This window comes from Hyla sarda, chromosome 2, assembly GCF_029499605.1.
Source record: "Hyla sarda isolate aHylSar1 chromosome 2, aHylSar1.hap1, whole genome shotgun sequence".
Taxonomy (NCBI): Eukaryota; Metazoa; Chordata; class Amphibia; order Anura; family Hylidae; genus Hyla; species Hyla sarda.
In genome coordinates this window covers 238,811,538-238,824,964 of record NC_079190.1, presented here as the reverse complement: position 1 = coordinate 238,824,964, position 13,427 = coordinate 238,811,538, and the positions used below count along the sequence as shown (strand labels likewise).

Sequence of the window (13,427 nt, the reverse complement as noted above, 5' to 3'; positions counted from 1 at the left end):
GAAAAATGCAAAATTTTCAAATTTTTCATCAAATTTTAGGATTTTTCACAAGGAAAGGATGCAAGTTACCACAAAAATTTACCACCATGTTAAAGTAGAATATGTCACGAAAAAACAATCTCGGAATCAGAATGATAACTAAAAGCATTCCAGAGTTATTAATGTTTAAAGTGACAGTGGTCAGATGTGCAAAAAACGCTCTGGTCCTTAAGGCCAAAATGGGCTTGGTCCTGAAGGGGTTAAAAAACTATCTAATACTTGGAAGAAATGCTGCCTTATTGGACCCATCTGAAAAAGTGTCTATAATAAACACATATCTAATGTTGTGCACAGCATGTGCCTGATCCTGATGACCTTTAAAGGGGTTATCCAGGAAAAACCTTTTTTTTATATATCAGCTGACTCCAGAAAGTTAAACAGATTTGTAAATGACTTCTATTAAAAAATCTTAATCCTTTCAGTACTTATGAGCTGCTGAAGTTGAGTTGTTCTTTTCAGTCTAAGTTCTCTCTGATGACACGTGTCTCAGAAACCCTCCGGGTGTTTGTACTGCCTTTCTGCTTCGTCGAGCGTGTCCCCATCCCCTAGGGCTCGTATGCGCCAGAGCTTTAAGATTTAAAGGGCCAGAACGCTCATTAATGTAATCCACCTGTGGCTCATTTATAAATTCCTCCACCCTTCTCAGTTTCCTGCCGGATGTTTGTTGCCTTGTGCCTTTGAGAAAGCGTTCCTCTGTATTGCCTTGCCGTGTATAAGGTCTCTTGCTCTTGTGACTTGACCGCCTGCCTACTGAACTCCTGCTTCGCTTTGACTATGCTACCGTGCCGCCTGCCCTGACCTTCTGCTATCCAGACTACGAGATGCCTTATCCCTCCTGTGCCTCGCATCTCCTCAGCCGCCTATGTGGTCGAGCCGTGCCAGTGGTAGCGACCTGGGTGCCGCCTGCAGCAGCAAGTCCATCGCGCTTTGTGGCGGGCTCTGTTGAAAACCAGTGGCACCTTAGACTCTGCTCCCTGGTAGGGTCCGAGTCATCTGCCACACAGGTCCAGCAGATCCACATCCACCGGGGTTCCTGTCTTCAGAAAAATGAGTGTTACAAGTCGCTCCGCATCTCTGCAATAGTTAGGACAATCGCATCGGATGTCAGGAGTGACCCCCGGGGCGATTTTTCTACTAGTGTAGGTACTGCTACTCCCATCATGGAACAGTCTTTTCCATGCTGGAAGTAGTAGTACTACCTAAAAAATCTAAAAAAAAATAGAGAAAAAAAAGTGAAACACACACACACTTTATTAAAAATGTATTAAAATTTTGTTATAAAAAAAAAAGATTTTGTTAAATAAATTTTTTCCCATCCCTACTGCATCTTTTTTTTAATTTTTTGGTACCCAACAAATTTAGAAAAAAAAAAACAAAGGGGCTAAAAATGCAATTTCCACTCAAGGCAAAAACGCCAGAAAAAACACCAGAAAAAATTTCAAAACTTAGGAAAAACCTGTGGTAGTTAAGTTTTTGCTGGCATTTTTTTTAAGTGTAAAAAAAAAAGTGGAAACCTAGCCTCAGGCAGCGTTCCCAAATGCCTGCAAATGCATGTGGCTAAAACCATGTCCCTATGTGTTTTCCAGTGTTTCCGATAATCCCGACAGCTTCACACTCCCATTGGTGAACACCTGTGGGCGGGGTTTCATACTCTTTATGTATGTTAAACAGTCATTTAGTAGTTTTAATAGTAATTCTTTTACTCAATTGTGTTACAAAGTACCGTATTTATCGGCGTATAACACGCATTTTTTAGGCTAAAATTTTTAGCCTAAAGTCTACCTGCGTGTTATATGCCGATAAGCCGCTGCAGTTCAATGATTTAAAGCGGGCGCTTTAAATCAATGAACTGCAGCGGCTTTTTCAAGTGCAGAGACCGCCAGCGCTGCCGGCTTCTCTGCCCCTGCCTGTCCTGGGGTCCCTGCTGCCACCGCTTCTCTCCCCCTGCTATCGGCGCCACTGCCCCTTCTCTCCCCCTATCTATCGGTGCCACTGCCCCTTCTCTCCCCCTGGCTATCGGTGCCGGCAATGGGGCAGCGGCACCGATAGCCAGGGGGAGAGAAGCGGCGCCGGCAATGGGGCAGCGGCGCCGACAGACAGGGGGAGAGAAGGGGCAGCTGCCCCGTTGCCTCCCCCATCCCCGGTTGTATAATTACCTGTTGCCGGGGTCGAGTCCGCGCTGCTTCAGGCCTCCAGTGTGCGTCCCCTGTGTCGTTGCTATGCGCTGCATGGCGTGGCACAATGACGAGTGACGTCACTCGTCATTGCGTCTCGCAGGCCTGAAGCAGCGCGGACCCGACCCCGGCAACAGGTAATTATACAACCGGGGATGGGGGAGGCAACGGGGCAGCTGCCCATTCTCTCCCCCTGTCTGTCGGCGCCGCTGCCTCATTGCCGGCGCCGCTTCTCTCCCCCTGGCTATCGGCGCCGGCAATGGGGCAGCGACACCGATAGATAGGGGGAGAGAAGGGGCAGGGGCGCCGATAGCCAGGGGGAGAGAAGTGGCGGCAGCAGGGCTCTAGACCCCAGGAAAGGCAGGGGGAGAGAAGCGGGCAGCGACGGCCTCTCTCCCCTTGCCTTTCCTGGGGGCTTCTGCGGGGTCAGAAACAGTGCATCGGGGTATACACACGCTCACACACGCACCCTCATTTTACCAAGGATATTTGGGTAAAAAATTTTCTTTACCCAAATATCCTTGGTAAAATGAGGGTGCGTGTTATAGACCGGTGCGTGGTATACCGCGATAAATACGGTATATTATTGGTGTGAAAAACTAAGCAATATGTGCCCGAATTCTGAAGTTGCAGAAGAAAATGAGAACATAGACTGACAAGAAATAGCAATGTGGCAAGTTGTAAAATGCAGCAAAAAATTTTTTTTTTTAAATATCGGCTATATTTGTGACATTAAATGTTGGTGTATATAAAACACTTTAACCCCTTAAGGACTGAGCGGTTTTCCGTTTTTGCACTTTTGTTTTTTCCTCCTTACCTTTTAAAAATCATAACACTTTCAATTTTGCACCCAGAGACCCATATGATGGCTTGTTTTTTGCATCTTCAATTCTACTTTGTAATTACATCAGTCATTTTACCCAAAAATTTACGGCGAAACAAAAAAAAAAAAAAACATTTGTTGCACAAAATTGAAAAACATCCCTCAATTTTGTAAATTTTGGGGGCTTCCAACGCAGTGCATTTTTCGGTATAAATTACACTTTATCTTTATTCTGTAGGTTCATGCGATTAAAATGATACCTTACTTATATAGGTTTGATTTTGTTTTACTTCTGGTAAAAATCATAACTACATGCACGAAAATTAATACGTTTAAAAATTGCCTTTTCTGACCCCTATAGCTTTTTTATTTTTCTGCATATGGGGATGTATGAGGGCTCATTTTTTGCGCCGTAATCTGAAGTTTTTATTGGTCATTTTTGTTTGACTTTTTGATCGCCTTTTATACATTTTTTTAATGGTATAAAAAGTGACCCAAAATACTAAATTTTACGTGTACGCCATTGACCGTACGGTTTAATGAATAATATATTTTTATAGTTCGTACATTTATGCACGGGGCGATACCACATATTTTTATTTACATTGTTTTATTTTTAATTTTTATGGGAAAAGGAGGGTGATTCAAACTTTTATTAGGGAAGGGGTTAAATCACATTTATTAACTCTTTTTTTACACTTTTTTTTATGAGACTATAACATGCAATACAATGATTGCATACACTGATCAATGCTATGCCATAGCATAGCATTGAAATAAATATATGGATTTGGGGCTCAAGGTCATGGATATTATATATATTTCAATAAAATAGTGTTGGTATGTACCATACAAGTAAATAAGGAGAGGGATACAGTATAAAATACAGTAGATTTTCTCAAATTAATGCCAGATATTTATTATAGTAAAATTATATAGTAAAATTCCATTCGGTATATCACAAAGCTCTTGTGACCACCCTCCGGCTACTTACAGTAAAATAATTATAAAATAATAAAAAAGAATATAACAATATAGTGATATTCAGTGTATAGTGATATTCACAGTTGATTAGATAATGCGCCTTTTAGTTAGTTGAAAGTAAATGTTTGTCTTTATAAGGCAGTATGGGACTTGTAGCCGCCGTAGTAGTTAATCACTCTATGCATATTCTAATCCTGTGGTAGAGCAGATGCCATGTTAGATACTAAAGTATTGCACGAAGATCCTTAATAGAATGAATTAGCTACTCACTCCTCCGTATGTACAGCAAGATAGCTGTATCTATTACTGAATGAGGCACTGAATGAGCTGCTGAAGAAAAGACCTACGGAGGTCTTGAAACGCGTCCAGCCTATACCTGAATATATGTATAATCATATACTGCTGCTTTGATATTTGCTATATTGATTGTCAGTGCCCTGTCAATCAAACAACTTCCTACGTGGATACACGAGGACATTGCAACTACTCATCCCCGCTACATCACCTGAGTCCGCTTCACAAGAAGTTTCCATCAGGACATGGATTTTTTGGTAAAATGACTAATGTCACTGCAAAGTAGTATTGGTGGTGCAAAGAATAAGCCATCATGTGGAATTTTAGGTGCAAAATTTAAAGAGTTATGATTTTTAGAATGTGGTGAGGAAAAAATTGAAATGCAAAAACGGAAAAACCCTGCGTCCTTAAGGGGTTAACTACTATGTCAACTACAAGTCCCATACTCCCTTATAAAGACAAACATTTACTTTCAGCTAACTACAAGTCGCATAATGCCTTTTTAATTATTTTACTGTAGCTGGAGGGTGGTCCCAAGGGCCCTGTAACATATGCAAGGGAATTTTACTATATCAATTTACTATAATAAATATTAGGCTTTAATTTGAGAAGCAAATATTTTGTATTTTATACTGTATACCTCTCCTTATTTACTTGTATGGTACATACCAATATTATTTTATTGAGCTGCCGGGAAGCATCTTTTTTTTACATTTTAGATGCAGCGATCAACTTTGATCGGCGTGTCTAAGAGGTTAATACCGGATATCACCGCGATCGATGATGTCCGGTATTAGCCCCGGGTCACAATATGACGCCAAATTATACGTTAGTATCATGTTTGTAAAAATCTGTGCACAGCGACAGATAAATAGAATGTGTACGTTAATGTACATAGTACTATATACTGCAATTTCCACCAGCAAGTTAAAAAAAGAAAAAGCTGCACACACCAATCTTCAATACTTGAGTTATATTGCCACAGCAGACACATTCCACTAGGTACAGGCTGGAAGACAGAGTGCAAAACAGCTGTTGCCTGTTTCTAGTTGAACATGTCTGGTGTGGTACCTTCTTCCCCCACACAGGTACTGCAGATTGGTGAGTATGTGCCATTTTGTCTTTCTACTTGCTGGCATTGGAGTACAGATATTTTACATGAGCACCACAGGCACCTATATAAATATAATTGAACATATATGTCGATTATACAGAGAGTTGATTTTACTTACCCTATGTTATAATATAGTGTCGACACATATTGCCTCAGCTTACAGGGACACTACAATATATCATACTACAGAGTACATTTTTCCACCAACTTATAAATCCATAAATCCTATTGACAAATTTCCTGAATGTTACATAGTTACATGGTTAGTACAGTTGAAAAAAGACATCCATCCATCAAGTTCAACCAGGGAATTGAAGGGTAAGGGTGTGGCGCGATATTGGTGAAGGGATGGGATTTTATATTTCTTCATAAGCATTAATGTTCTTTTGTTCCAGGAATGTATCTAACCCTGTTTTAAAGCTTTTAAATTTTCCTGCTGTGACCAGTTCCTGAGGTAGACTGTTCCATAAGTTCACAGTTCTTATGGTAAAGAAGGCGTGTCGCCCCTTGAGACTAAACCTTTTCTTCTCCAGATGGAGGGAGTGCCCCCTAGTCCTTTGGGGGGGTTTAACCTGGAACAGTGTCATATGGACGACCCCACCAACTATGCTTGTCAACCTAGATGATGATGTGTGGAGCAGTTTGTTGGAACATAAATGAGCCATCAGACACTGGGCTGCAGTGAATTTTAGGAACTTCTGTCTATGTTTAAGCTTACAATTGCAAAAAATAATTATAGCAGAAAAAAAGCTTTTTGTTAAGATGAATGTGCTTTCAATTCTCACTGTTAAAGGCAGCAAATAGAAGAATTTTATATCTGGCAACACTACAACCTTAGAACTGTGGTTGAACTTTTTACCTTAATTATGTCCTAGTTAAGGCCTGCAGCAGTCTGGAATCAAAACCGCCCTCCAGGCTTTCAGATCCTCTGATGTGGCATGCATTTGTTGTCTGATGGGGGTTAGTAGAGGAACAAAATGGATATTGTGACACAGTTTTTAAAACTTTTTGAGTTGCCACCCACCTTACTCACTGCCTATGAAAATAAAGTAATTGTTTGCACATGGAATAATTTTCTTTATTTTTCATCTCACTCTGAAACGGCCCCTATAAATCACTATGACAATCAAATGGATAGCCTTTTCAATATCATTTACATAACCGGGTTAAAAAAAGAGAGTTATATACACTAAATGTGTTGTTATTTTAGTTATACAAATAAAAGTAAGCTTTAACTTTAAAACCCATAGCCGAAGAACAAGGCAACTGTACAGTTACTAGACTACATAGAATCATTAGTATTATTACCCATTGCTTATATAGAGCTAACATATCCTGTAGCACTACTCACTTCAGTCCCTGTCCACAATGGCCCACAATCCACCATCCCTCAGACACATACGTTATATAGAAAGCCAAAAAACCTACCAGAATGTTTTTTGGATGTGGACGGCATCCCATATAAACACAGGAAGAATACACAAACTCTAAACTGGAGTTGTGATTGGTAAAGAAAGAGGCCATCCCACCAGTGGTGTGCTCATACTGGTGCCATAGCTACAATTTTACAATTATAATCCATGTAGTAACAGATACTTTATTGTATAATGCAGCATGCATACAGAGTGTCCAGCTTTGGACACACAAACATAAATCAGGACATGACAGACATACCTGGTGTTTTTCCGGCTGTCCTACAGCTCTTATTCATTCTATACTTTTCTGCCTGTCAAAGAACAACATAAATCTGAAAAGAGTGGAGTATTGGACAGACTCTTGCCCCACAGATAACTAAAGTTCCGTTACCTAGCTTTACCCTTACCATTAAATGTCTTTCATCCACTACTAACTGCAGTCAGTTTGGCCCACTTATATTTCACACACCTTCCTGCCTTTTCATAGAACATACAGTGGGTCCTGCAAAATCCTTTGCAGTCTCGCGAACCTCTGAGCTGCTACAGGGGGCTCATGAAATGGAACAAAGTGGTGATGAAATGACACACGGGTGTGATGAAATGGCATGTGGGGTAATAAAATGGCATGGGGATACTATCTGTAAAAGTTGTGACAAAATGTTGGCGGGAGCGGGAGGGATTGCGAGAGCGAGGTGGTAACGGTCCAGAACCCAGCAGGAGGAGGGAATGAACACATGTTGCGAGAGCAAGGTGGTAATGGTCCAGAACCCAGCAGGAGGAGGGAATGAACACATGTTGCGAGAGCGGGTGGTAATGGTCCAGAACCCAGCAGGAGGAGGGAATGAACACATGTTGCGAGAGCTGGTGGTAATGGTCCAGAACCCAGCGGGATTAAGAATTCTGTCCCATGCAGAGCTCTAATATGTACTTATGCCTCTACCACTGACAAAGAGAGATCATGCCAACAAGCTAGGTCAACCAAAAAACAAAAAAACTGAATTTACTAGCTAAAAGTCCTTTATTACATTAAAACACTATGACAAGGTATACGCAACATTTTACCTCAATCTCAGGTAAAATCCAATAAAAGGGAGTCACTTGCATTTCATCACTTCCGATGATATACCCATATCCTGGTGATATACATAAAATGTAATATTTTGATTATTCAAATAATTTCAAATCTCTAGATGACACACAAATTACAATTCTATAAACTCAATGCATGATTAAATACATATTTATATCCCTGGCCAGGTATGCAATTGCTAGCTAAAAGGGCACCCTTATCTCGTATGCACTTTACTCAACTCAACAGACTGACCACAGATATGTGCCAGAAAAGTTAATCGATGAAACAAAATATTATAAACATTCCATATAGCAATAAATTATTCCAAACATAATCTCTCCAAAAAATGGGGGTCCCAATCCCCCAGGAGGATTAGGAGTCCCAACACATTTCTTTGTACCCCAAGATAATACTTGGAAATACGGTTCATGAGGGGGCATAAAGGGTGATGTGACATAGTGGAGTTCTTCGATATTCATAGAGAATTAATGGCATCAGTTGTAAGTTATAAATATAAATTATCCCTTAAGGCATTGGCAGCAGTTGTATACTCCGGTCAGGAATCACCCCTCCTATAAGAGACATTAAATGGGCACTGTCGCCAACTTTATTTTTTGATATGTTTTAGTACTTATGTACTACAACATATCTCTAATATACTTTTATTATTATTTTTTTTTTCATTAAAAAGGTTTAATTTACATTTAAAAACCGGCCACTGAAAAAGGACGGATTTTGGAGTGGCAATCAGTCCTTTTTCAGTTAGGCTGCACTCGCTCCCTGCCTCTCAATCAGACAGGCGGGAGCGAGCGCATTGGCTCCCCGGCCACTGGCTGGGAGGCCACTCCTCAGGCACATCGCCGCCGCCGCCTCGTTGCCGCCGCTGTCCCTGCACGCCCACTGCCGGACTCTGCAGTAACTGCAAGTGCAATGAGGGAACGAGGTATGCGGGGCGGGGGGGGGGGGGGGGGGAACGGGCTAGTGCCGTAGCGGGGGTGGGGAACGGGATAGCAAAAAAAAAAATAGGATGGTGGGAGCTACCCTTTAAGATAATCAATGTTAAAACATAGGTCCTCCGATATTCATCCCTGTTTGTTCAAACCTAAACCAAAAAATATATAGTATATGAGTATTTGATGCACCACAGTAAGGAGATTTAATACATAAAAGATAGAGATGCACCTAGATGTAGAGATAGAGATATATGAATAAACATATCCCATATGACCATAACCAATATTCTATCCCCCAAACTAACTCAATTATATTTGTAATTTTGTGTATACCTTGTTATAAGGTTTTAATATAAAATTCAGCTTTTTTTGTTTATGTATTTATGCATGCATTGTTTGTTTATATTTTGTTCTTAGTGCTATCTTTAATAATATTTAGATATTCACTGAATGGCAATTGTTTGTGTTAACAATACAAAGTGTTATTGATTAAAAAAATTATTCTATTTAGTATTAAGACTAAATAAATTGTCAATAAGAGCATATTTCTTCTCTTTCACTATTTATGGTTAATTATTTCATTTTGGGGTCTGGATAACGAATTTATTGCAGTCTGGATAAAGAGCTTTATGAGGGTAGCAAGAGCAAGTTTTAAAAGAGATATGTCATAGTTTAAAAACTTATCCTGCTGATAGGGGATAAGTTTTAAATTGTGGGGGGTCCGACCACTGGGGCAAAAAAATAAACAAACAATGGTGGAATTGATGGTTTTTCTTGCATATTTTCTCTCAAGAAAAATGTATACAAATTGTTTAATATAGTATATGTAGCCAAAATTATGACATCTCTGCAGAAAAGTTCTGACTGCTGGAGATTTTTTTTAAATCTATTCTTAAAGGGGTATTCTGGCCATAGACATCTTATCCCCTAACCAAAGGATAAGGGGATAAGATGTTTGATCACAGGGGTACCCCTGCGATGTCCTTGCAGCACCCGACATTCTGTGCCGGGCTGCTGCCCCAGTCTCGGAAACCTCTGTGTTTCTGGTACTGGAGATGTGACATCACGCCATGCCCCTTCGTGACATCACACCACGCCCCCTCCATTCATGTCTATGGCTTGACGGCCGATACACCTCCTCCCATAGGGGGCGTGGTGTGACATCACGTTTGCAGTCCCGGAAACACCGAGGTTTCCGAGACTGGAGCAGCATCCCAGCACACAATCCCGGGTGCTGCACGGGGGTTGCAGCCCCTCCCCCCCCATCAGACATCTTATTCCCTATCCTTTGGATAGGAGATAAGATGTCTATGGCCGGAATACATGTTTAAAGCTAAAATTTCTGTCTAAAAGTTCTGTCACTAAGGCTCTGTTTACACTGCGTTAATTTTGCTGAATATCCAGCTGGAAATTTTCCGTCCAGACATTCTGCTTGGAAATGTGCAGTCTCCATAGACGGCAATGTATTTCCAAGCTAATTCCGTAGAGAGAGTCTACGTGTCATTTCTTTCTTCGGAGGCCAAATTCAAAATTTGTCCCGACAAATGTTTCCACCATGGAAATCCGGTGCAGCAGAATACAATTGAAAACAATGGACAGCAACAAAATTTCCAAGCGGAATTTTCCTGCTTGTCCTGTTCAGAAATTCCACCATGTTTCAGATAAAAGTACACCCAATCATGATTGGCTCCATCCCCTCTCACATGGGAAGGTATACTCCTGAGACATGACGGGGAACAGAACAGGTCTTTTTCTTTTTTGCACAATCCCTTTAAGGGGATAAACTAGACATACACTTGAGATTAGGATCAGCCACAAGGCAGCCAATTAGTTGTGTGTCAGGCCATTTGTACAACTATGGACTACCAAATTAGAAGTGTGGTTAAAAAAAAAAGTTAACAAAACTTATAGAAAGTGGTAAATAGTTGGCCATAATTACCCAATCTTTCCATACACATATAGTTTCAGAAAAACAATCACTTTCAGCATTTGGTTTTTGACCATTGTGTTTCCGTAAAATTCTGACTTTACCTATTGCAGATGACTTTTAAGTTATGCATATTGCCAGCCTAACGGTTAATTTGCTAAATATGTTTTGCTTTTGAATGGTACTTTCGATTTTTATGTCTTGGAAAAAAAAAAGTTAGATATAAGATGTCATCTCTCTCATATCAAGCTGTGAAAACGTCCCTACTGAGACTAAGCAAAATGTCTGTTTTTTATATCCAGTACTTGTTTTTTATTATATTCAAAAGGTTTCAGCTATGTACATTGTGGAGATATGGGCAAGACAGTTACAAATTATACAGCAGTAATTGCATGGAAAAGTTCTATAGTGAGTTAATTTCCATTTTAATTTAAACCATTTTGTGAATAAAAAGTAGGGCAAAGAAAAGTAATATTGTTTGGCATTCTGTCTGCTTTATGTGGATGTAAGTGAAAATGAGAAACTTGTATAAATTGCGTAGTTAAATGAAGTTCTCTTCCTATTTAGTATGTTAGCCTCATGTCCTGAATCCCAGACAAAGTGGCTCGGTCCCATTTTATGAAAAAATTACACATTATACCAGGTTTCTCCCCATTGTGAGATGCTACAGGAGACCAATTCTTCCCTTGTGTCAGTATTTGGCTATTCACAGCTGCTTTGTGTACAGGACGCCTGTTGTCAATCGACATTTCAGAACATTATCTTCCATTTTCAACGTTTGCATGATTATCTGTTTTATTGCAAATTACCACTATAGTAAAATGTGTTCAGGATGTGGTGTATGTTAATTATTATGTCATCATATTCCTTCTGGAGCCATTTTTGTAGAAAAGTTAACAAGTTTTTCACTGAAGGGGCCTCTTGTAGCTTTTATTCCACAACATAAAAAGCTGCTTCCGTCCATTGAGTTATACAGTTTGCTCTTGTGGTATATTGTATAACTACTGATTAGGTTGCATACAGTATTGTTATTAGTAACAATCATGCATCAGTTTTATATTTTAAAAGGGGTTTGACAATTTTAGAACGTTAAGCTTGGAATATGGGACTCAAACAGAACAAAAGCAAAAAATTTATGGCTTCTTGACTTGCACCCAGCTTCATTGCAGTGGTTAGTCATTTTACTAGTGAAATCGTTCTGACATTTCAATAAATTCAAGAATTTATAAATAAAAATATGTCGAACAGTTTTTCTATGTGTATTCAATACATCTTTTTTTTTTTCCTTTTTTTTTTTCTTTCAGTACAAGCCAACCTTTCTGCTGTGTGGATTTATACTCTTTACGGACTGGTGAGATGGTGAAATCAATTCAGTTTAAGACACCGATCTATGATTTGCACTGCAACAAAAGGTAAGATTTTTACACTTTTAGTGGTATATAGGGAATTAAAAAGTAAATAAAAAATGAATCTAAGAACTTATCATTGAATGTAAACAGCCGACAATTGTAACTGAGATGCATATATGACAGTGAAAAAAAGGTTTCTGGCCACACAATCTTACAGCTCTACTTTTGAAGGAAACTGGCTCCATACTTGCACTGACCAATGACCATTGGAGCGTGCCACAAGCTTTTGTTTGTTTGATTTGTACAAAATACAACATGGGAAGCCTCTGTATGAATTTGGAGGGATATTGAAGTAAATTAGAGGCCATTTTTACCCCTATATCTTTTTTTTCCATTACCATACAAATTTAGCCATAATACAACTATGTGCAAGACCCCTAAATCAATATTCTCCAACCAGTGGATCTGGAGCTACTCTCCATTTGTTTGTAGCTTTAGATACTATTGTGCACAAGCAGCAGCAGCAGTGTCATAAATGGTTATGTATTTGGTAAACTATGTTGTCAATTTTTAATACCCATTGATGCTTAACAAAATTTGTTATTGTCGAATGTGACTTACAAGCTACACAACCTCTACTGTAAATGGAAGTAAAAAATAATGGTTCTGCATTTAGTTATATTAGACTAAAAGGTATATTATGTTTCATTCACACCTGCATTAGTTATTTCTATTGTGTTCTGCCTCAGAACCACAAGCTTTTTATTCTTTTGAGTCTTGCACAGAAACGGTATACATTTGAAAATTTTATGTATAACTAGTAGACTGTTTATTCCATTAAGTCCATAGGCTCACCAGGAACATGTCGCGATATATTTTGACAAACCTATTTGTTGGTTTGCTGACATGTGTAGAATTTGTGATTCGAATTAGGCCTTATTTTGCCTTAAGTCAAGTGGACTTGCAGCCCTTCTGCAAACACTGGCAAGCTTCTTAGATGTCAGTGTACTAAATTGTTCATGTATCATGACCATTTGTTGTACCCTCTTGACTTAAAAGAGTAAGGCCTGAATATATATATATTTTTTGCTAAATTAATAATTTTTGCTAAGTTTTGAAATCTAACAAACGACATGTCAAACTTTTGAATCAGTAGTCTTCCATTTTAGTCTGCTCCAAAGTCTTGGACAGTGTGTTCCTTTTTAAAATAAATGTATACATTCATGAAATGTTCAATTATTAGCGATTGATTGAGGTTGTCATATTGATAGAGGTTTCCCAGA

The 13,427-nt window shown here is 39.3% G+C and overlaps 1 protein-coding gene across 6 annotated transcripts in view; it reads left to right on the top strand.

Annotated features, from left to right (window-relative positions):
• The window catches only part of BCAS3 (BCAS3 microtubule associated cell migration factor), a 1,340,542-nt gene that overhangs the window by 210,223 nt on the left and 1,116,892 nt on the right, over positions 1-13,427 (top strand). For all 6 annotated transcript variants that reach the window (XR_008888692.1, XM_056556703.1, XM_056556707.1 and 3 more), the window contains exon 8: positions 12,100-12,207. Coding sequence is in view for 5 of the 6 variants with exons in the window: in XM_056556703.1 (XP_056412678.1) it covers positions 12,100-12,207 (108 nt within the window). In the remaining variant the exon portion in view is untranslated. The remainder of the gene's footprint in view (positions 1-12,099; positions 12,208-13,427) is intronic.